Source organism: Phoxinus phoxinus, assembly GCF_949152265.1.
Source record: "Phoxinus phoxinus genome assembly, chromosome: 8".
Taxonomy (NCBI): domain Eukaryota; kingdom Metazoa; phylum Chordata; class Actinopteri; order Cypriniformes; family Leuciscidae; genus Phoxinus; species Phoxinus phoxinus.
Genome location: NC_136883.1, coordinates 13,783,493 through 13,804,394, shown reverse-complemented (window position 1 = coordinate 13,804,394; position 20,902 = coordinate 13,783,493). Strand labels below are relative to the sequence as shown.

The window sequence follows — 20,902 nt, the reverse complement described above, 5'->3', positions numbered from 1 at the left end:
ATCCTGCCGATGGCGTGTGCGGCGGACTTTGTAGCACGAAGAGCGAGGTCTGTGGCGCTACGCAAGTCCGGTACGTTGATCGGGCCTCCGTCTAGCTTGCGGAGGAGGTTGGCCTGGTGGATCTGAAGCACCGCCATGGTGTGCAGGGCCGATGCAGCTAGTCCGGCGGCGGAGTACACGCGGCCATTCAGAGCTGACGACGTGCGGCAAGCTTTGGATGGTAGGACTCCCTTAGCCCGCCGTCCAGCAGAGGGTGGGCAAAGGTGAGTCGCTACGGCCTCCTCGACCGGAGGGAGAGCATGGTAGCCTGTCTCGAGCACCGTCCACAACGGAGAATGCTGGCGAGGCAGAGGTACGTACCCTGGCTGAAAAAGGCGCCTTCCAAAATTTCGCCACCTCTTCGTGAAGCTCAGGAAGAAACGGGGCATGTCTGGAGGGGGGCGAAGCGCGGTCTCCAGAGAGGAAGCAGCCATCCAGCCGGTTGAAAGCAGGCTCTTCGGGCGTCGACCAATCGAGGCCGAGGCTCGACACGGCCTGTGTGAGCAGACGCATCAGCTCTGCCTCGATGCTGATCTTCCCTCCTCGGCGTTCCGGAACAGCGGGGGAGGGGAGGTCCACGGAGCTCGCCCATCCCTCGCTTCCCGAAGCAAGAAGCGAACAGCAGTCGTCATCCCCCTCAGATACGGCTTGCTGGTCCTCGTCCATGACGGACAAGGCGGCGGGCTGCGGCCGTTGTCCGTCGGTGAGCGACTCCAACGAAGCAGTGAGAGGAGCTAGCGGCGGCGGCGAGCTCCTCGTGGAGGGAGGTTCCGGGACCCGCTGAGCGCTTTTTACTTATCTTTTTACATCCCCGTCGATGATCACGGCTCGGCAGGAGCCGCAGGAATCACGAGGCATCTTTTAAAAAGACACTCGTTACTCTGTGAGAAAAAAATGTGTGACGCCGGGGCGAACACACACACAAAACACACACAAAGTGAAAAGGATATTCCACGCCGGAGAAGCGCAGCAGGTAACGGCGGCGAAGACGGCGGCTTCAGATAAAGGGCTCGTCCTGCTGAGGTGCTTGTTCCAAACGGCTGTGGCGGCTCGAATCCAATCCTACGATGCGTGTAGCTTCGTGAAGAATAGAAAATCAGAGTGGGAGACAGCTATGCTTGTATTTATAGGCCTAGACCACGCCTGTTTCGGCGGGAGATGACGCAGAAGGGCGCGAAGCGTCCTCATTGGTCAGCGTCACTGGCCTCGCATAGGCTGTGCTTTTCTGGCGGAGCAGCCAATGGGCGCGCGATTTGCTCCGCCTAAGGTTGTATGCTACAGAAAAGCGTTTTACAATATTTTACAAAATTAAGGATTAATTTTTAGGCTTCAATCTCGAAAAAGAAATATCTTTCCCGTAGCGTCTTTCGACGACGTAGGAGAGAACTCTACATAAGAGAACTAGAGGTATTTTGGATTTCATGGAAAGAGAGCTCGATTGCTTACAGAGAGGCTTTAAAAGCTGCTAGATCTGCTTATTTTTCAACCCTATTAGAAGAAAATAAACATAATCCTAGGTATTTATTTGAAACAGTGGCTAAACTAACTAAAAAAGAAAGCTTTCAAGCCCAGAAGTTTCCAAGCAACACAGCAGTAATGACTTTATGAACTTCTTCACTTATAAGATTGATAATATCAGGGACAAAATTATAACTATGCAACCGTCTAATACAGTATCGCATCAGGAAGTGCATTGTAGTCTCCCTGAGTGAAAATTTGATTCATTCATTGCTATAGAAGAGGAAGAATTTTGCAAACTCGTCAAATCATCTAAAATCAACAACTTGTATGTTAGACCCTATACCGACTAAGCTGCTGAAAGAGATGCTTCCAGATGTCATAGATCCTCTTCTTAATATCATTAATTCATCTTTGTCTCTAGGATACGTACCAAAAACCTTTAAGCTAACTATGATTAAACCGCTTGTTAAAAAAAACGCAACTTGATCCTACAAAATGAGTCAATTACAGGCCGCTCTCTAATCTGCCTTTTCGGTCAAAGATATTAGAAAAAGCAGTATCCTCACAACGGTGTTCCTTTCTTGAAAGAAATGATATCTGCGAGGATTTTCAGTCCAGATTTAGACCGTACCATAGTACCGAGACAGCTGTCGTTAGTCACAAATGATTTGCTCTTATCATCCGATGGTGGTTGTATCTCTCTATTAGTATTAGTTGATCTTATTGCTGCATTTGACACCATTGACCACAACATCCTTTTAAATAGACTCGAACATTATGTTGGCATTAGTGGAATTGCACTAGCATGGTTTAAATCATACTTATCTGACCGTTATCAGTTTGTAGCAGTAAATGAAGAGATGTTATCGATCACAAGTTCAGTATGGCGTACCACAAGGCTCAGTACTAGGACGGCTGCTGTTCACTATGTACATGCTACCATTAGGAGATATCATTAGGAAACATGGAATTAGCTTTCACTGTTATGCCGACGATACTCAGCTGTATATTTCTTCAAAACCTAACGAAACCTACCAATTCACAAAATTAACGGAAGGCATAGCTGATATAAAAAAATTGGATGACTAGTAATTTCCTACTACTAAATTCAGAAAAAAACAGAGATTCTAATTATTGGACACAAAACTTCCACACGTAATAACCTAGAGTACTGTTCTAACACTTGATGGCTGCTCTGTTAAGTCTTCATCGTCGGTTAGGAACCTGGGTGTGCTCTTTGATACCAATCTTTCATTTGAAAGTCACGTGTCTAGTATCTGTAAAACCGCTTTTTTCCATCTTAAAAATATATTGTAACGGTAATGGCGGCTGGACGTTCTAAACACATTCTTTCTACCGGACTAAAAATCTTGAGTAACCAAGGATTTGTGTTTTACAACCCGGCCACATATAATTCACAGAGATCGTCGGAAACTCCCGCTGCGTGTGACGTTTATGGCTCTCGGGAGAAAACAACCAGATCAACAAATGCACAAACTTCAAAGAAACACAGACACTCACACGTACACACACATACAACAGCGTAACAGCCCGCAATGCTCTCCATGGACCTTTCCTCACAGAAAACACATGTATTATGTAAATCTCTTTTTGTGGTTAAATGTATGCACATGTCCTATTAGAATTAGCTCTAATGTGCACAGTGTGATATTCAAACTCTATATACTTGTAATCTGAACAATCCTGTAACTCTGTATTCCTGACTCTCAGTATGGTCGTTTGTGGTATCTGTACAATCACAAAAACCCGACGGCATCGAATCTCGGCGACAAATCACAAAAAAATGCATTAATTTAGAAATGCCATCTTTTCTGAGAATAAATGCTCAAAGTTATTACCACCATAAATATAGCGTTCAGCGTCAGTTCAGGCAGGCCGCGTAGTCAAGCTCAGCTATCAGCTGATACCTATCCAGACCTAACAGCTGATCTGATTTCTAAGCACTCAATTGGTCCCTATCAAACAGGGCGTCGTATTTAAAGTAATTCTTCAGTGTGCCTGCTTGGCTGCTTTCAGTGAACGCTTGCAAAAGCGCAGCTTCTTGCAATAAAGATGCGATTACTCGTGTATTTTGCTGTAACGTTACTCACCCAACTGCTGACCATGTCTACTGCCGCAAATGATGAAGACCAATGGCAAGTTGAATCCATCGAAGAAACCCAGCAACAAATAAATCAAGACGAAAGCAACGCTTCTGTCCGTCGGAGCTCTCGTCTGGCAAGTAAAACATATAGTCCTCCCAGCATCATTGACTGGCCACTGCCGAAGTTACTGGAAACCTTGTATAGACACGATATCCCGGCACCGACTGGAGCTACGCATAAGGAATTGTTTGCTTTACTCTGTGAAAAAATGTACGTCCCAGCAGCAGATTTTCCTCCTCCTCCATTCTCCGGCAAGAAACAGGCGCAGAAGAGGAAGAACCTCGACCCGGCTTCCACTCCATCAGCTGATGTTGCACCCAAGCGGACAGGTGGTCCAGCCGTCTCAACCCGAGCGATCTACTCTTCTTCAGTTCAAAGCAAAGACCCAGTGTTGTCAGCATTGTCCAGCATTCAGCTTTCGCTCTCCGACATGAACTCCAAAATTCAGGCTCTGGAGTCCGGTCCAACTTCCAGGTCCTCGACAAATCTTCTCTTCTCCGGCCAGTCTTCCGGGAACTCCTCATCGGCCACGACACGGCTGCCCGTGTTTATGCAGCAGCAGGATGATGACGTCATCAATTCGGTGACTATACCACGGAGAACGATGGGAAGTGCAGTTCCCGTGTCTACAGGCTCTCCATTCTTTCCGCCAGCGGCTGCGATTTCTCATCAGTTAAGAAGCCAAATCATCGCAGGTAATGATGTCAATCTTGTTAAAATATTGCTGTGCTCAGAAATGAGTGAGAAGTGTGTTGTTGATTGCGGCGACGTCTCTGTTATGCTTAAAGATAGCGATCCCCGGCTCTCAAAAATGTTAACACTAGCTGAATTTAACGTGGCATTTGGGGTTTTCAGAGATGTCATATGTGAAATCTATCCGTCCCGTAAAGCCGAGCTGGACACATATTAGCCATTATTTCTGATTTGGCTTTGACTTATGGAGGAACTCTCTTCTACGAATATCACAAATCATTCTCTGCAAAAGCTGCTATGTTTATTCAACGTTTTAATCAGAGACTGGACTGGTCAGTAGTCGACTTAACCCTCATAAGCAGACATTTTACTGGTCATCAAGCTCTCTCCTGCTCAATTTGTGGCTCTCATTCTCACACTCTCAATCTATGCCCAAAATCTGTGTCTCCTCCATCCTCTAAGCCTGGCTTTCAAACTGTTGACTCTAAGGTAACACCATTTGCTACTCCATTGTGCTTTAATTTTAATGAAAATGTTTGTTTATAATTGTAAATATGTTCATGCTTGTAGTTACTGCGGGGACAGCCACCCAAAATCGGTGTGCCCAAGACGAACCCGCATTATGAAAAAGGAGTAAAAGAAATAAAGCCATCAACCCCAATTAATGTTTCAAAGCTGGGACAGGCACTGAAAAATCATCCTAACCGCTGCTTCGTCAATTATTTATTAACGGGACTTATCCAAGGTTTTTTTGCAGGATTATTATGGTTGCCTAATCATTCTTTTTCCTGTAATAATTTGCTTTCTGCGGTTAAGGAACCTGAAATTGTTGATTTCTTGTTGGAAAAGGAAGTTAAGAAAGGATTCATGATTGGGCCTTTTGATGAGTCTCCTTTCTCAACTTGTCGGATTAATCCTATAGGGATTGCTACCCGAAAATATTCAGGGAAGAAGCGCTTAATTATTGACTTATCTGCCCCCCATAATGACGCTGCTCAAAGTATCAATAGTCTTATTCCTCTAGCTCCGTTTTACGCAACTGTTGATGATGCAATTAAATTCATTAAAATAGCAGGTAGGGGTGCATGGCTCGCAAAGGCAGATATTTCAGACGCCTTCAAAGTCATGCCTCTACATCCATCGCAGTGGCATTTATTTGGCGTTAAATGGAGGAATTTTTTTTATTTTTCGGTCAGGCTCACTTTCGGCTGTCGCAGTAGTCCAAAAATATTTGATACATTATCAGAGGCACTATGTTGGATTCTTCTTAATAACTGCAAACTACCGCACGTGCTCCATCTTTTAGACGATTTTTTGCTTGTGGATCATAAAAATGCAAAGCCAGAAAGATGCATTTCGGCGTTAAAACACACCTTCACCGAATTAGGTGTTCCCCTTTCGGAGGAAAAAACTTTAGGCCCTCTTAAAGTTATTGAGTTTTTAGGCATTACATTAGATTCTAACTTAATGCAAGCCTCGTTGCCCCTTGAGAAATTAAATCGCATTAGAGAAATCATGAGAAATGCTCAGATGTCAATTTCTTTTTCAAAAAGAGATTTGCTTTCTCTTCTAGGCCATCTTAATTTCGCGATGCATATAATTCCACAAGGCAGGTCTTTTATTGCCAGACTCCTCGATCTATCCAAATCAGTTAAAGATCTTAAGGACATAGTTACCTTAAAGGAAGGCTGCAGATCCGATCTCAGGTTCTGGTCTTTGCTCCTCGAAAATTGGAATGGCATTTCCTTTTTTCATTATGATGATCTAGAGTCTTCTGCAGCCCTTAAATTGTATACAGATGCTGCGCCTTCTGTCGGTTTTGGGGTTTTTTTTTTTAATGGTCATTGGTTTGCTAGTAAATGGCCAAAGGAGCTGCTATCAGTGCCTGTTAATAACATGTCCTCTTTTGGAATTATATCCCATAGTGATAGTTTGTATTCTGTGGGGCAAACAATGGTCAAGAAAACAAATTCTGTTTGTTTTGCGACAATGAAGCAACTGTTAATATCATTAACAAAGGTCGCTTATCAGTTCCATTTATTAACAGATTCGTAAGGCGCCTTACTTGGTTATCGGTCATGAATAACTTCATTTTTCGTGCTGCTCATATTCCAGGCTTAAACAATGTAATCGTTTGGCTTTAGCCAGGTTTCTGTCAAACACAGCAAATCTAGATTATAATCTGAAATCATATCATTAACTATTAGTGCTTTTGAAGTAAGAGATTGAATATTCAGCAACCCAAGCTTTATCATTTGCTCATCTGTATTATATGTTTTTTTATTTGTTGAAGATCAATTAAATGTTTAACCTTAGATGGGTTTGAATGTTTTTTGGATTTCCAAATTCAGGGAACAGACACAGTCTCTATATGATGATATCTAGGTGAAAGAGTCTCTATGTGATGGGATTTTTTTTTACCTTGGTGACGTGAGGCCGCTAGCAGATGGTTGGTTAAGCCAGTCTGTCTGCTTCCTGACCTGAGCCCCAGATTGTCATGTTTTATCTCTAAGACTATGAGCCACATTACTAGAGAGAAGAGCAGCACCATCCCAGGAGGGATGAATACCATCTCTTTTCAACAGGTCAGGTTTGCCCCAAAAACTTTTCCAATTGTCTATGAATTCTATATTATTTCGCGGACACCCCCGCACACAATGGGGCTTCTGCAGGCATACCAGGTCGACCTCCTCAAAGTGGTGGACGACAGCGGGGAGGTCGCCTTCGACTATATTCAAGAAATGCGTCAAGCTGTCGACTTGTCTCTCCGTGCTACCAAGGAGACGGCCCGTGCCATCGGCCGCTCCATGGCAGCTTTGGTAGCTACGGAGAGACATTTGTGGATGAATCTGAATTTCGCCTTCTGGCCTCTTCGGCGACACAGTCAATACTGTCGTCGAGAGGTTTGAGGCGGCAAAACGACAGTCACCCGCTTTCAAACAGCTTATCCCCCGCCATCGTTCTAGGTCTCGTGGGACTGCCCCCAGCTCCTCACACCTGCAGCAGCAGAAGGAGAGTGTTGCCCCTTGTGGTCCCCCACAAAAGGCCTGGAGCCAGAGGCAACACCCTCAGCCGAAGTCCTCCAAACCGAAGGCAGATCTGAGAACTGTCATTCAGGCGAGGAAGGCTTCGGCGAAGAGGTCCTGACGCAATGCGCAGGCCTCTGCAGGTAGTCCCCCCTGCGATCGTGCATCAACAGCTCGCTTCTTTGCGGAGCCCTCAGGAAATCGATGTTTGCTTCCCGCCGCTAAGTGCGCTTCGTGACGCATCGGTTTCCAGCGAACACAAATCGCAGTGTCCGCCCGAAAATATTGAGGCCCTGTCAAGTTCACTTCCTCTCACAAGGCCTGTAGAAATATTTAATCGGTTAGTTCCTGCCAATCAACTGCTTCAGGTTACCGAAACCCAAAATATAACATCAGAGGTCAGTCTCGAGAGACACCAGGGCGTACATCTCTCAGTGTGGCGCAGTGGGCATTTCGTTCCCCAATGTGTCGATTCTCGACGCAGCGCGAGTTCCCTCGAAAGGGAACGTCTCGTGTTACGACTAACTTCTCAGGGAATGAGACACTGCGTCCCTCGGCCACACTTTCTGCGCTCCTGAGAACGACTTGCTTTGACCAATCAGAAGCTGTCTCGTTCCCGGTTACAGTCGTAACCCAAGACGTTATAGCAGACTAGCGCAGTCAAGTTCACGTGCGTAGTCGTGCGCTTTTGTGCAGATGTAAGTTGCAAAATTACTTTATCTATATGATTAATCTCATGTAGGACGCGTTTGGTTTAGGGATGTTAACCGATGACCGTCTGACCGATGGTTGACCGTATCAACGTTAACCGATCAAAATTGGTGGCCGTCGGTAAAAAAAAAAAAAAAAAAAGTGATCTCTAAATTAGGCTATTATACACAGTGGACTAAACGCTACTACAGTAAGCCATCTAATTCCAAAATCTTTTTGTGTGAAGTGAACAAATCCCTCACTCAATTTTTCATAACTCGCCTGTTTGTACTTAATAAACCAAAGAAAACATTTGGCGCGAGGTCACAGCGTTTGGGTGCGCGCACAGGCTAAAACACTCGCGGTTAAAGCCAGGGCAGACGACAGGATGAAGCGTGCGAGGAAGAGTAGTGTGTGGGATAATTTCACCAAAAAAAAAACGACAAAGATGTAAGTTGTAACTTGTGTGATACTGTGCTAAAATATAGTAGTAGCACATCGTCTATGATGTATCACCTGAAAACGCGACACCCGCAAGCCTCTTCAGGTGAGAAAGGTAGCCAAAGCCAACCTACCGTGTCATCTATGCTAGCTGGTAGGAAATGTGACAAACAGCGCTCAGAGACTATTACCCAAAAGATATGCGGGATGATTGAAAAAGACATGCTGCCCCTTGACTTTGTAAGCGGTGAGGGCTTTCTAGAGCTGATGCAATTCCTTGAACCCAACTACACAGTCCCGTCTCGACAGACCATAACCACGCGCATTGAAGAGCGCTTTGTCAAGAAAAAAGATTAGCTCAAAGCGCGCCTGTATCGTGCCAGATGTGTAGCCATCACGACGGACTGCTGGACAGCACTAACCACAGAGAGTTATGTGACAGTCACCTGCCACTGGACGGACAAGTTCTGGCAGGTTAAATCACCAGTACTCCTCACGAAAAGTATGCCAGGCAGACACACCGCCGACAACCTGGCTACAACACTAAACGAAGCGGTAGATGCCTGGGGAATGACAGGGAAAGTGGTCGCATGTGTCCACGACAACGCGAGTAACATAGTGGCTGCCAACATTCCTGAAAGGGTGGACTGGGTATCAGTTGCGTGTTTCGCCCATACACTACAACTGGCGATCAATGACGCATTTAAGCTGTTTGTGTATAAAGTTATATCTGCAGCCGGCAGACTAGTTAGCCATTTCAATCACAGCACTGTAGCCTGCAAAGCGCTCGAGGCCAAACAAGAACAGATGCAGCTCCCCAAACACAAGCTCATCCAGTCCTGCAAAACTAGATGGAATTCGGTGTTCGACATGTTTGAGAGGCTTCTCGAACAGCGATGGGCAGTGACAGCCGTCTTGTCCGACCGCACCGTCACAAAGCTACAGGATGCCAGAATTCTCGAGATCAAGGACGAATACTGGGCAATAATGGCTGATCTTAAACCTGTCCTGGAAACCCTCAAATGCGCAACCACTATCATGTCTTCTGAGAAGACCGTGTCGATCTCCCACATCTACCCCATCACCTTCAGCATCATTAATAAGCACATGGCCATCACTGCCGATGACAGGCCTCGGGTAGCGGAGTTCAAGGCCACGGTTCGACAGTCATTGAGTGAACGCATGCAGGTAGGTAATTTTGTCTTCAGGAGTAATCGCTTTTTTATAATTTATTCATCGTACACATAGTCAGGCTCAGTCAGTGTTGGTCAAGTTACTTGGAAAAAGTAATTAGTTACTTTACTAGTTACTTTATAGCTACTTAAAAAACATGATGCACGACCTGAATACGCTGTAAAGCAGACCTTTCAGCCTAATTCTATTTGTCTTCATATTCCATCATCTAAAATTTAATCAAATGAAACATTCTCTTTTTTTAAAACTTGTTTCATAAGTTTCAATATTTGACATTTATGCACATTGCATCAAGCAAAAATTTAATTAAATGCAACAGTCTCAGACTTGAAGAAAATTGTTGAGCATTTAAAGAATTTCTGCACATTCCACCATATTTTAATGAAATAAAGTCCTCCTATTGTTAACTTCTATTTCTGCATATTCCAGCATATAAAATACATTTTTTTGTAAAACCCTTTATTCGATTAGATGTAAATAAAACAGCAATAAAATAATTTAAATGAAAGTATCTCCTGACTGTATTCCAAATTATTAACATGTAGGCCTACGTCTTTTAACAGTAAAGTGTAGATTAAGTTTTGTTTTTGTAAATCGTCGTCAGACATGTTTTTAACCATTTCATTACATTTTGCTTTGTTAAAAGCCTTTCTTTAAAGTGAATTTCGTTTTGTATAAATTGTATCTTAATTTTAATAAATATTTCATCAACCAACTGCATGCATTTAATAAATAAAAAGCAAATATAGCAGACAATATAATAACCGTGACATTGAGGCGCTGGTGCGCCGCGTTCACTTGCATTGTTAAAAGCCTTTCTTTAAAGTGAATTTCGTTGTGTATACATTAATTCAATTGTATCTTATTTTAATAAATGTTTCATCAACCATTTGCATGTATTTAACAAATACAAAGCAAATATAGCAGACAATATAATAACCGTGACATGGAACCGTTTCTTCTAACGCGTTACTGCCCATCCGTGGTCAGGCTATAGGCCTATTGGGCGTTATATATAGGGTAGCCTAGGCTACAATTCGAAATATTAAGTGTTATGAATTAATTAATTATAGACATTAATTCAGCTGTATTGTTCGTCACAGGTTGACTACAACGAACGCTTGGTTGCAATGCCAGCGGTGATCGCCTCTGCCCTGGACCCTCGACAAACACCTCCCGTTTTTATCAAGAGAAAAAACAAAGGCACTGCTTGATAAACTCAAGGAACTCTGTGCTGACATGGAGCATGCAGCTATTGAGGAGGACATGGGTGAGGAAGAAGAGCCTGGTGCTGCAGGAGGAGATGATGATGCTGCTGCAGCGGGTCCATCCAGTGGAGCCAGCCACAAGGAGAGTGCAATGAGTCTGCTACTGGGAGATGATTACAGCGAAGCCGATGCCACGGATCCACAGTTGGAAGTGGATACGTATGTGAAAGATAGTCGCCCCTCACTAGAAAGCAATCCGCTTGATTGGTGGAGGGCAAACCAGACGCGCTTTCCCAGACTGGCAAGATTGGCGCAGCGCTACCTTTGCATCCCCGGGACTTCTGTTCCATCAGAGAGGGTTTTCTCCGCTGCGGGCCTTGTGGTTAATCGACTGCGTACCCGCTTGACCCCAGAGCACGTAGGCATGCTTGTGTTCTTGAATAAAAATAAGTGACTCTGACTCGGAGTGGGGTAGGACAATATTTTCTGTTATGTAAGAGTGGTTGGGGCCTAACCCTTGACACCTGAGAAAAATAAGTTAAGGCGTCTTTTACGCATTCATTAAAGATTTTCACAGTCTATTTTGTAGGTCACAGTATTCTCAATTTAACTTGTTTTTCGTTAATTTATTTTCCAAGAATAACTATATAATGGCCATATGGTTATGTTTTAATAATTAGGCGGCGGCCTAAGCCTTAACACCTGTCTGTGAGCTGTTTGTGTTGGCTACAGTATTCTCGTTCATAATTTTTCGTTTTTTTAATGTTATTCTTAAGAATAGCTTTAGGCCATGTTGGCCATTGTCTGTTATGGTTTAGGAGATGTTGCCCTTAACAGAAGTTGACACTTGTCTTTTTGAAAAATAAAAAAATAATATTAATTATACAAAAGAGTTGTTCTGTCCGTTATTAGAAGGCACACAGTGAGTTAGACCTGCCCAGTGCGTCTTTATACGCATTCTGAAGGTGCCCGTTTTATCCATTGGTTTTATCGTGTTGCAGTCTATTAGGCAACATTCCGCATAAGATGGGCTTACATTTGGAAATACATTACATCTCATCTACATTTCAGTGGTAACACATAAGGTGGTGATCATCTTTCTTTATTACTGTTAGCACTACCTCAAACTAAAGCGGCGTCTCTTCGGAGCTGTCATTTTCTTAAATGAGCCGCGGCAATGTTTCAAACAAATGAGATTCTAACGCTAGACAAACGCCTTTATTTTCAACGCGATCACCTTGTACCCAAACCATTTCGAATCTAAGGAGCCATTTGTCCTCCGATAACAAACAAGCTCCTCGGCGTCACGTTTGCGGGACTCCGGTTTCTTTCGCGCTGTAGGGGATTTTAAAAAAGTGACGTGAGTGGAAGGGCAGTGTGTGTGTGTGTGCGCGTGTGTGCGTGTGTGAGCGGGAGGCAGAGCGCCGGGGCAGTGTGTGTGTGTGTCTGCGTGTGTGAGCGGGAGGCAGAGCGGCGGAGAGATGCGACAGAGTTGCGAAATTGCAGGCGCGGCTCGCGGCTGTTATTTCAAATAGCGTATATTTTAAACTAATCGGTTAACCGGTTTCAACCGGCTAATGAGGCTCGGTGGTCGGTCAAGAAAATTTTTAGTTTTCGCCATCCTGAGTATATTAACCAGCTAGCAAAGCACTGCAGTTTACAAGTTCTCATTATTTTTTTAACAGTAGACCAGTTTTATTTAAAGTTGTTTCTCGTTAGGCTTCGAAAAACACGCAGTGATGATCACTTTGATCATCATTTTTTTTATTAAGTGCAACAAGATTGTAATAGAATGTAAATTCTTTCTGCTTTATTGCCCGTGTATCAGCGAGGGAAGAGCGAATCCATAACGGGAGTTACCCTTTCAAACGGTCATATTCACGTGCGCATTCGAGTCCATTTGTGCAGATGTAAGTTGAAATAATAGGTATATACCGGATTAATCTAATATAGGATGCATTTGGTTGAGTTTATTAATCCTCTAGGAAATCGCTGCAGGGTGGTGTTCATTCACAGTTTCAGCTCAAATCTAATGCCCGACATTATTGACTGGGTTATTGAAGATGGTAAATTTCTTTTCATAATCTAGATCATAATCTAGCACTGTTATTTTTTCTAGTCATATGGTCATGTTTTTATAGACGTGTTTTCATGTCATATTTTTAATTGTCAACATTAATTCTCGTAACAGTCTTAAAATATTTTCATTATCTCCATGACGGACCCCCGAGTACTCGAGTACTTTTTTTTGAGACCTATCAATGATCGAAATGAGAAATTGACAAAAATGCCCATCCCTAGTTGACACAACAGCGGACATTGTTACATGAATGTAACCATTTAAAAGAAAAAGAGGTAATCATCAACAATTAAATTAAAATGAGCCACAACCATTATAAACACCCATTTGTCATTTTACAACATACAGAGACCAAAGCTGATGCAAACAGCAAAATAAATATTTTTTACTGAAATAATAAAAAATATTTGAAAATAAACAAAGACATTTGCTTTACTGTTTTCAACCTTCTTTTTCTTACCACAAGGGCCATTTGGAATTCCTAAAGGCACAGAGGTGTTAATAGTGATCAAAGCCTGTAGGCAAACTGTGAGTACATCTGGAGGTCAACGAATTGTCACACCTTACTGGGGTAAGTTGTAATCATCTGATTGGTCCGTTTGAATATCCCACATTTGTGTTTGTCACATGGTCAAGGAAAGGGTTAAAACTGTCTCTTTTCCTCTGGGTCCCTTTCTTGGGGACTCTTTATTTGCCTGCCTCTCTCTCACTCTCAAACATTCTACATATATGCTGGGTACGATTAATGCTATAAGTTTTTATCATGTCATACATCTATTTTGTAACACTTTTAAATGTAACCATAACCAGACATTGTCAGTAAACTCTTTCAATTACAAAATATGTGCTAACTAGTTTTGATTAGGTATTAACTTTGAAGTGCTACATACTGCAGTACAATATTGTCACACTATAGCAACGCTCTCCCATATATTTTGCTATTGTAATTGCGCTCATTAAACTGTACATTTCAAGTAGCAGTTGGTGATAATAGACAAGAAATTTACAGTTTTCTACCATCTTGCTGATAATGTTTCTTTAATCATTCGGCAGTCCAGCAGCCTGAACCACTGTAGGAAAACCACCCTTACATTACCGTAAATCCACGTTTGCCAATCAGGACACCATATGTTTGATAATCCCCAAAAGTTATCCCTAATCCTGTCATCTTCCTTGCCATCATCTTTTTTTATCCTTTGCCTTTTTTAATGGTTACTTTTACTGGTCAAAAGGATATAGATATGAGAGAGGCTTAGGTACTAGTTTCTAGGCATTCATATTTTAGTCTATAGATCAAACACTGATCCTAACACTGAGGGGTTGACATAGCGTAAAAATTGCATACAAAATATTACTTTATGAACTTTTTTATAGTGCTGAAAATGTAATCAGGTCATGGGGACTACCTTGCAAAGAATATTGTACATTGTTTTGTGCATCTTTTAGCAAAACGTTTGTCTTTCTGTGGCTTGAATGAAGTTATAATTCATATAGAGAGATAATATAGGCCTTCTGGCGCTTTCTCTTTCCGTTTGTTTTCAAACACCAAACTTATCGACGCCACTTCTTGAATTTAACTTTTGCATGTTTTGTGATTAGATTCTGTCTTGAACTGAACATGCCTTGTGTATGATAGCTGTGAGTTGTCCTAGCTGCATAACTCCCTTGTCAGGTGTGCGACCACCTACTGACAGGGTTTAACTGAACAATGTCGCACACCGGACGAGAAGAGCAGCGCCGCACCATGTCTTCAAACACATTTTTTTCTGTGAGTGTACACATACTGGCGGCACCACTCTGCGTCTGTCCGCGCCATTCAGCTACTGTTTAAAATCCTGCCACGCCATTTTAAATAAAGAAGCCTATGCTTTATACAGAGAGCTACAATAATATAGATCACGCTTTCTCTTTCCTCTGTTTTTTCAAACACCGAACTTCAAACTCATAGACGCCTTATACTTGAAGTGAACTTTTGCCTGTATGGTGATTAGATTTAATGGTTTTGGACTGTTATTAACTGTATTAACTGTTTGAACTGAAAGTGACGCATCCGATGTGCGTATACCTATGAGTTGGTAGATGCTGCACTTGCGCAGGACTTGAAATGCCCGCACATGCATTCAAAGCAAAGCGATAGTGTAAATTTAAAGGGACAGTCAACTCGTTATAAAATGCTTTTATCATTTTTTTGTTCGGCATTACTAGGGATCTCCCTCAGCCTGGGGCCCTTGACTTAAGCCCAAGTAAGCCTCTGCATTAATGCAGCCCTGGGTATAGATTACAACTACTCTGGTGTACTTCCATGGCCTGTATTTGATTTGTTGCAACCTTAGATGCCCTGCTTATTTCAATGGCTTTGCCTAATATGAGGTCAGTTTCTCTCAGAAGCTGCTCTTTCATCCTAAGATCTGGTACAGTACACAGATTATTTTTTTCTTCTTTCACTTTATTAAATTAAATATCTGAAACCTTTGTAGTGTGATAAAGTTTTATTCAAATACACACAAAAAAAAACACAACGACGCTATCTTTATCCTACAAGATATCTTTATCCTACAAAATGTAAATCTTATCCTTTTGTGGTTTATTGAGGATCTTTTAAGAGTTATAGAAGTTTTTTCAGTTTTCATTTCAAGCCTTAATTTTGCATTTCCAGTTGATTTACCACAATAATTAAAATCTGACAGTGATTACAGGCTATATTACTAACCTGGCAATCATGAACAATGGTGACGACCGTAGTGGATTCACTCACGGCTCCCATACATGCCATCAGAGCATATTCCAAGTCAGTAAAGCCTTCCCCTTTTCCGATTCTGTAGCCTAATGGCATTGCATATTGTCAGTTCATTGTATTATGAGAAGTAAATACAAGATACTCAAGTCATCCTAGGGTGCAGAGTTTTACCTTTTTCAGATACAGCCACAGATCCAACTATGACAAGATCCACTTGAACTTTGTCATCTAAACCAATCGGAACACTGAAATCTTTAATACCCTTTAGGAAAGAATGTTTTAATTAAAACAAGTGAGGGAGCACAATGCAACAATGCATAACTTAAGAATACGCATGATGTCACCTGAGAAGTAGAACAAACACGCAGTTCTTGTTTGGTTGCACCTTTTGGTGGAATGATCCTGTTAAATAATCCAGTTCTTAGCCGAGGTGTTGGAACAAGCAATGTTTTTCTTGCCTTTATTAAAAATAATAATAATTAGGACATGAATTATGTCATTAAAGCTACACTGTGTAACTTTTTTAGTTTATTCTTAGCTAAAAACACTTAGTTCTTTCAAAAATATATGTGCTCATTAATGTATATTTACTTCCTTCAAGTAATAAAGTATTCTCGTGAGTGTATAATATGCCATTGAAAATACATACGGGTGAGGGGTTCGAATGTCGGTCGCCATGTTGCCCCTCCATCTTGAAAGTACATTAGCCAAAGAGGGACATAACCGTTAATTCAAGCTTCGCCTTTCGCGTCTCCGCAATTCACTGGCACCGGCCCTGTTTTTATTTTTTCCTTTCCCTCTACCTCTACCTCTCCCTCGCACCTCCGTCATGACAAAATTATATAGCCTACAATGTAAACTTTGCCTTACGCTAGTGATGTCGTACAATATACAGAATAACGATAGCACTGATAAAAGTTACTTTACTAAGATTAGCTTGCATTCGTCTGGGAACCTGATAGCTGATGTTAGCAATGAAATGGTAAAAAAATAACAAAAACTATTATTCATTTTACATAGATGTCATAACCTATATGTTAACTGACAAATTAAATTACTGCAAATTATAATAGTTTTCTAAAGTAACCTCATCACTTGAAGGAATACTCATGGACGAGGTCGAACTGGAAGCCATGTTAATCTTGGACTACATTGGCCACCGTAGGAGTTAAAACGAAATCGGAATTGAGTGGAACAGAAATATTCACTGGATGGTCATATACCTTTTCACCGCTAGATGGGGGTAAAAATCACACAGTATAGCTTTAAATTCAATGTGTTAAATTATTATATTTACAACCCAGAATACCACACAGGTTGATAATGGTACCAGAAATCGAAATAATATACCTGCAGAGCAGTTAATCGAACCCCCTCCAGTGGTTTATCAGGACCCACCTTGACTGCAGCAGTTTTGGTGAAGACCTCTAAGAGTGACACCTTACCACATGCCTCGAGTGCGCCCTGAAAATTGGAATAGGACTGGATTAGATCTCACTTCAAGTCAAGTCAAGTCATCTTCATTTATATAGCACTTTTAACAATGTAGATTGTTTCAAAGCTGCTTTACAGAGATAAACGTATAATTTAAGGTAACAGATTGTTTTGGCTTTATAGCAGTTCTTGAATAATGTTATTTTCCAGCTAAAGTTAGTTTTGATTAATTCACTTCCGTTGAAAGGATAATTTGTTATTAAATTAGGGGTGGCTAAGACGACACCGTTCTCTCTACAACGACTTTAAACGCGAACATGTGATAAACACTGATGGCGCTCACGTGCGCATCAAGAATTAATTCTATAGTTATGTGCGTTTGGATATATGTGCACATGTTTGTAATTCTCTACAAACCACGCCTAAACAAACTACTTGTCCTGCCTATACATGTGATACAGAATTTTATTTTATCACTACGGGGTAGATACGCAAATTTTCCACAATGCTTTATCTGTAGAGTGATAAACGGATCCTCCATAGGGAGAGGCTAGTTGGCACTTCAGCACTGCGTTGTCGGGTCCAGGCGAAGGTCCTTCGTCAGATCTGGATACGGCCTTGATCCGGCAGGCTGCGGGAAAACCTCGGGATAAACAAAGACACTAAAATTAGCGTAGATGCCATTCTTCTTATGATGTAACAAGTACATCAGAATTTAAGGGAAGTGTTCCCAGTTCCGGCTGACCTAATCTATGCAGCCTAACATTGAATTATAGACGTCTATAATGTATTATGTGAATGCTAGGTCAAAGAGATGTGTCTTTAATCTAGCTTTGAACTGACAGAGTGAGTCTGCTTCTCGGACAATGGTAGGAAGACTGTTCCAAAGTTTTGGTGCCAAATAGGAAAAGGATCTACCGCCAGCAGTCGATTTTGATATTCTAGGTATTGTTAACTGGCCGGAATTTTGAGATCGCAATAGACGTGAAGGACTATAATGCGTTAAGAGCTCGCTCACTTCAGTGGAACTTCCTTCTAAAATAATGAAGCATGCATGTTCCTTAGGTCTGTCTGGATTCACTTTGATCGCTCTGCTGGATCTAAATTCTGTTACAAGCATGAGCTGCTTCCTGAACATATAGTCCACAGAATCCTTAAATATTACAGAGAGGTTTACTTTTCATTGTTGTTGCACAGACTGGCTGTATGGCACTTTAATTTAAGCACAATATCTCAATGGAGATTGCTAAACTTCAGCTAGCTTACTTGTTTGTCAGTTGTCAGTGTTGATAGAGTGTGTGCACATGGTTGCCAGATTGCAAAGATTAGCCTAAGTAAAACACCAGGCTGAAATGTTTTTTTTTTTGTATCCAGATAAGCTCTGATTGGGTTATTTAAACTCTTGACATTTGGCAAACAAACAAACAAACATGAAAGCTTGTTGTAGAGGCTTGTACAGTGAACAACAGTCTGTAATATTTTGTCTCCTCTTTTTTCGACAAAGATATTGTATGTTGATATAATCACAGTTATTGTTTAATGACCTTGGTGTCGTGTTGTCATCATCTGGTATTAGTCATTGGAAAAAATCTTGTTGACAAACATAGTTTTCATTAATGAAATTACCACTAGGTCCCAATTATGACAATGTACTCCATATACCGTATATACCCGAATATAAGACAAGGTTTTTGTCCTAAAAATAGGCTGAAAAATTAGGGGTCGTCTTATATTCGCGATATAGACAAAATCACGGGGGGAAAGGGAGAAAGAACGAATTAATATGATTATGAAATAGTGACTGAAACGCAACCCATTAAGACCAAAACCAGCTTTCCCTTCCAAGATGTTAATCTGCACAAAAATCCTGATAATCGAGCCGTCGTCTGATGAAATAAAATACACATAAGATAAAAACAATATCTGTGCTGTGATTTCGGCTATACTTGCATGTAAAATTAGAGAAGCAACATATCTGTGTTTAACTGAATTAAAACGCTGCTCCTCAGAGCGAGCGAACAAGAGAGAGAGAGAAGTGAGCGCGCGAGGCGCAGAGCGAGCGAGCGAGAGATGTGCGCGAGAGAGGTGCGCACGAGACACAGAGCGAGAGAGAGAGAGAGAAAGGTGCGCCCGCGTGCTGGAAGAGAGAAAATTAATTATCAGTGAAATTTTCAAATAAAATTGTTTTCTGTTGAAAAACAGATTTTTTCCCACAAAAATCTCTTTTTGTCCCAAAAATAAGTCTGGAAATGGGGGGGTCGTCTTATATTCAGGGTCGTCTTATATTCGGGTATATACAGTACTTTGCTTGCCAGCCTGAAGTGAGATTTGGATGGCATTGCCAGCTAATCCACCTGTCTCAGGGCTCTACAGTGCGAGTGTTTCACTCGCATTTGCGCCTAAAAATAGTTATGTGCGAACTTGAAAAATAATTTACGAGCACAGTGTGCGAGTGACGGGCTGTTCTCAATACACTGAACAACAGCGTGATGAAGCAAAGCATCCCATTGATTTCACATGGAACTGAGCAACATAGACAGTATATAAAAGAGCAAGAGGACGTGACAGCGTCGCGACTGCGCGATGTGAACACATAGATAGACAGTATGTGTGAAAATAGCATGATGACGCGCTTAACTTTATGCAAATGAGAGCGACGATTCGCAACCAATGAGCCGATCACTGAAATAGTGTGGGAATGTGCGGGAACTGCTGGATTTTAAGTGAGAGAGTCAAGTGAGGTAAAAACTGGAAAGAAAATATTGGTACAATAGTTAAAAATGAAGAACATAAGTTTTTATTTTAAGCGAAAAAGAGATCAAGAGGAATCAGGTGAGGGGGATATGGAACAGGGTGTCCGCGGGGTCTTAAAAAGTATTAAAAGTTGATAAATCCATTTTAGGAAAATTAAGGCCCTTAAAAGGTATTAAAAAGTCTTAATCCCGATTTTATGAGGTATTAAATTTTGTTCAAGCTTTGTCCAAAGAAATTTGACTCCAAAAAGTATGCACGAATATATTTATTTTCCTCCCCATTACTAATAAAAAACAACGGCGTAACGTTAGTCGGTCAGTGAGATCAGATCGCCGCATACAGGTGAGGTGATGTTACATATTTTGCGAAACGCGCGGTTAGGTGATGTTAAATAAAAAAACTAAAAATATTAGGTGATGTGTCATCCTCTACATGGCACAAACAACTGTTTATTAAGTTAAAGGTTTGTTGCTGATTAGAACTTGAAGTAGGGCTGTGCGATATCTCTTGATCGTGGATGATAAATGTCTCCACGATCTGCTTTTGAAGAAACATCGTAGGATCGTGCATTCTATCAGTTTGCAGTTCTGGCACCTCCGTCTCAACATACTGTACAGCACGACGTATATTCACATGAAATGCAGAGGAACGGGACACTGTAGTTCATAACAATTAATTATTTGCATGTGCTTTAAAGCCTTCCCGGTTAAACATGTCATTCGCTGCTTATGCGCTGTTCTAACGAGCGCTTTTCTGAGCGCAATACACCCGACGCGCACATGCACTAAAAGCCTGTCTAACAGAGATACTGACTAAGTTATCTTTCGAGTCGTATTGCGCTAATACTGTCAAATACACACAAGGTTTACATAAACAATGTTGGTTATGTCTAAAGTGAAAGAACAGTAGAAAAAAATTAAGAAAAAAATCTGGTTGTAAAATGCGTGTAGACTCGTTGCGCGCAGATCTTAAAGTGACAG

The 20,902-nt window shown here is 41.7% G+C and overlaps 1 protein-coding gene across 10 annotated transcripts in view; it reads right to left on the bottom strand.

Annotated features, from left to right (window-relative positions):
* The window catches only part of mthfsd (methenyltetrahydrofolate synthetase domain containing), an 89,722-nt gene that overhangs the window by 22,076 nt on the left and 46,744 nt on the right, over positions 1-20,902 (bottom strand). For 2 of the 10 annotated variants that reach the window (XM_079621863.1, XM_079621858.1), the window contains exons 3-7: positions 17,133-17,198; positions 16,384-16,425; positions 16,079-16,192; positions 15,906-15,996; positions 15,708-15,820 (exon numbers count right to left, since the gene is read on the bottom strand). In XM_079621863.1, the coding sequence (XP_079477989.1) occupies positions 15,708-15,820; positions 15,906-15,996; positions 16,079-16,192; positions 16,384-16,425; positions 17,133-17,198 (426 nt within the window). Of the gene's footprint in view, positions 1-15,707; positions 15,821-15,905; positions 15,997-16,078; positions 16,193-16,383; positions 16,426-17,084; positions 17,199-20,902 lie in introns of all 10 variants that reach the window. The other 8 variants (XM_079621855.1, XM_079621860.1, XM_079621857.1 and 5 more) reach the window with 5 other exon arrangements.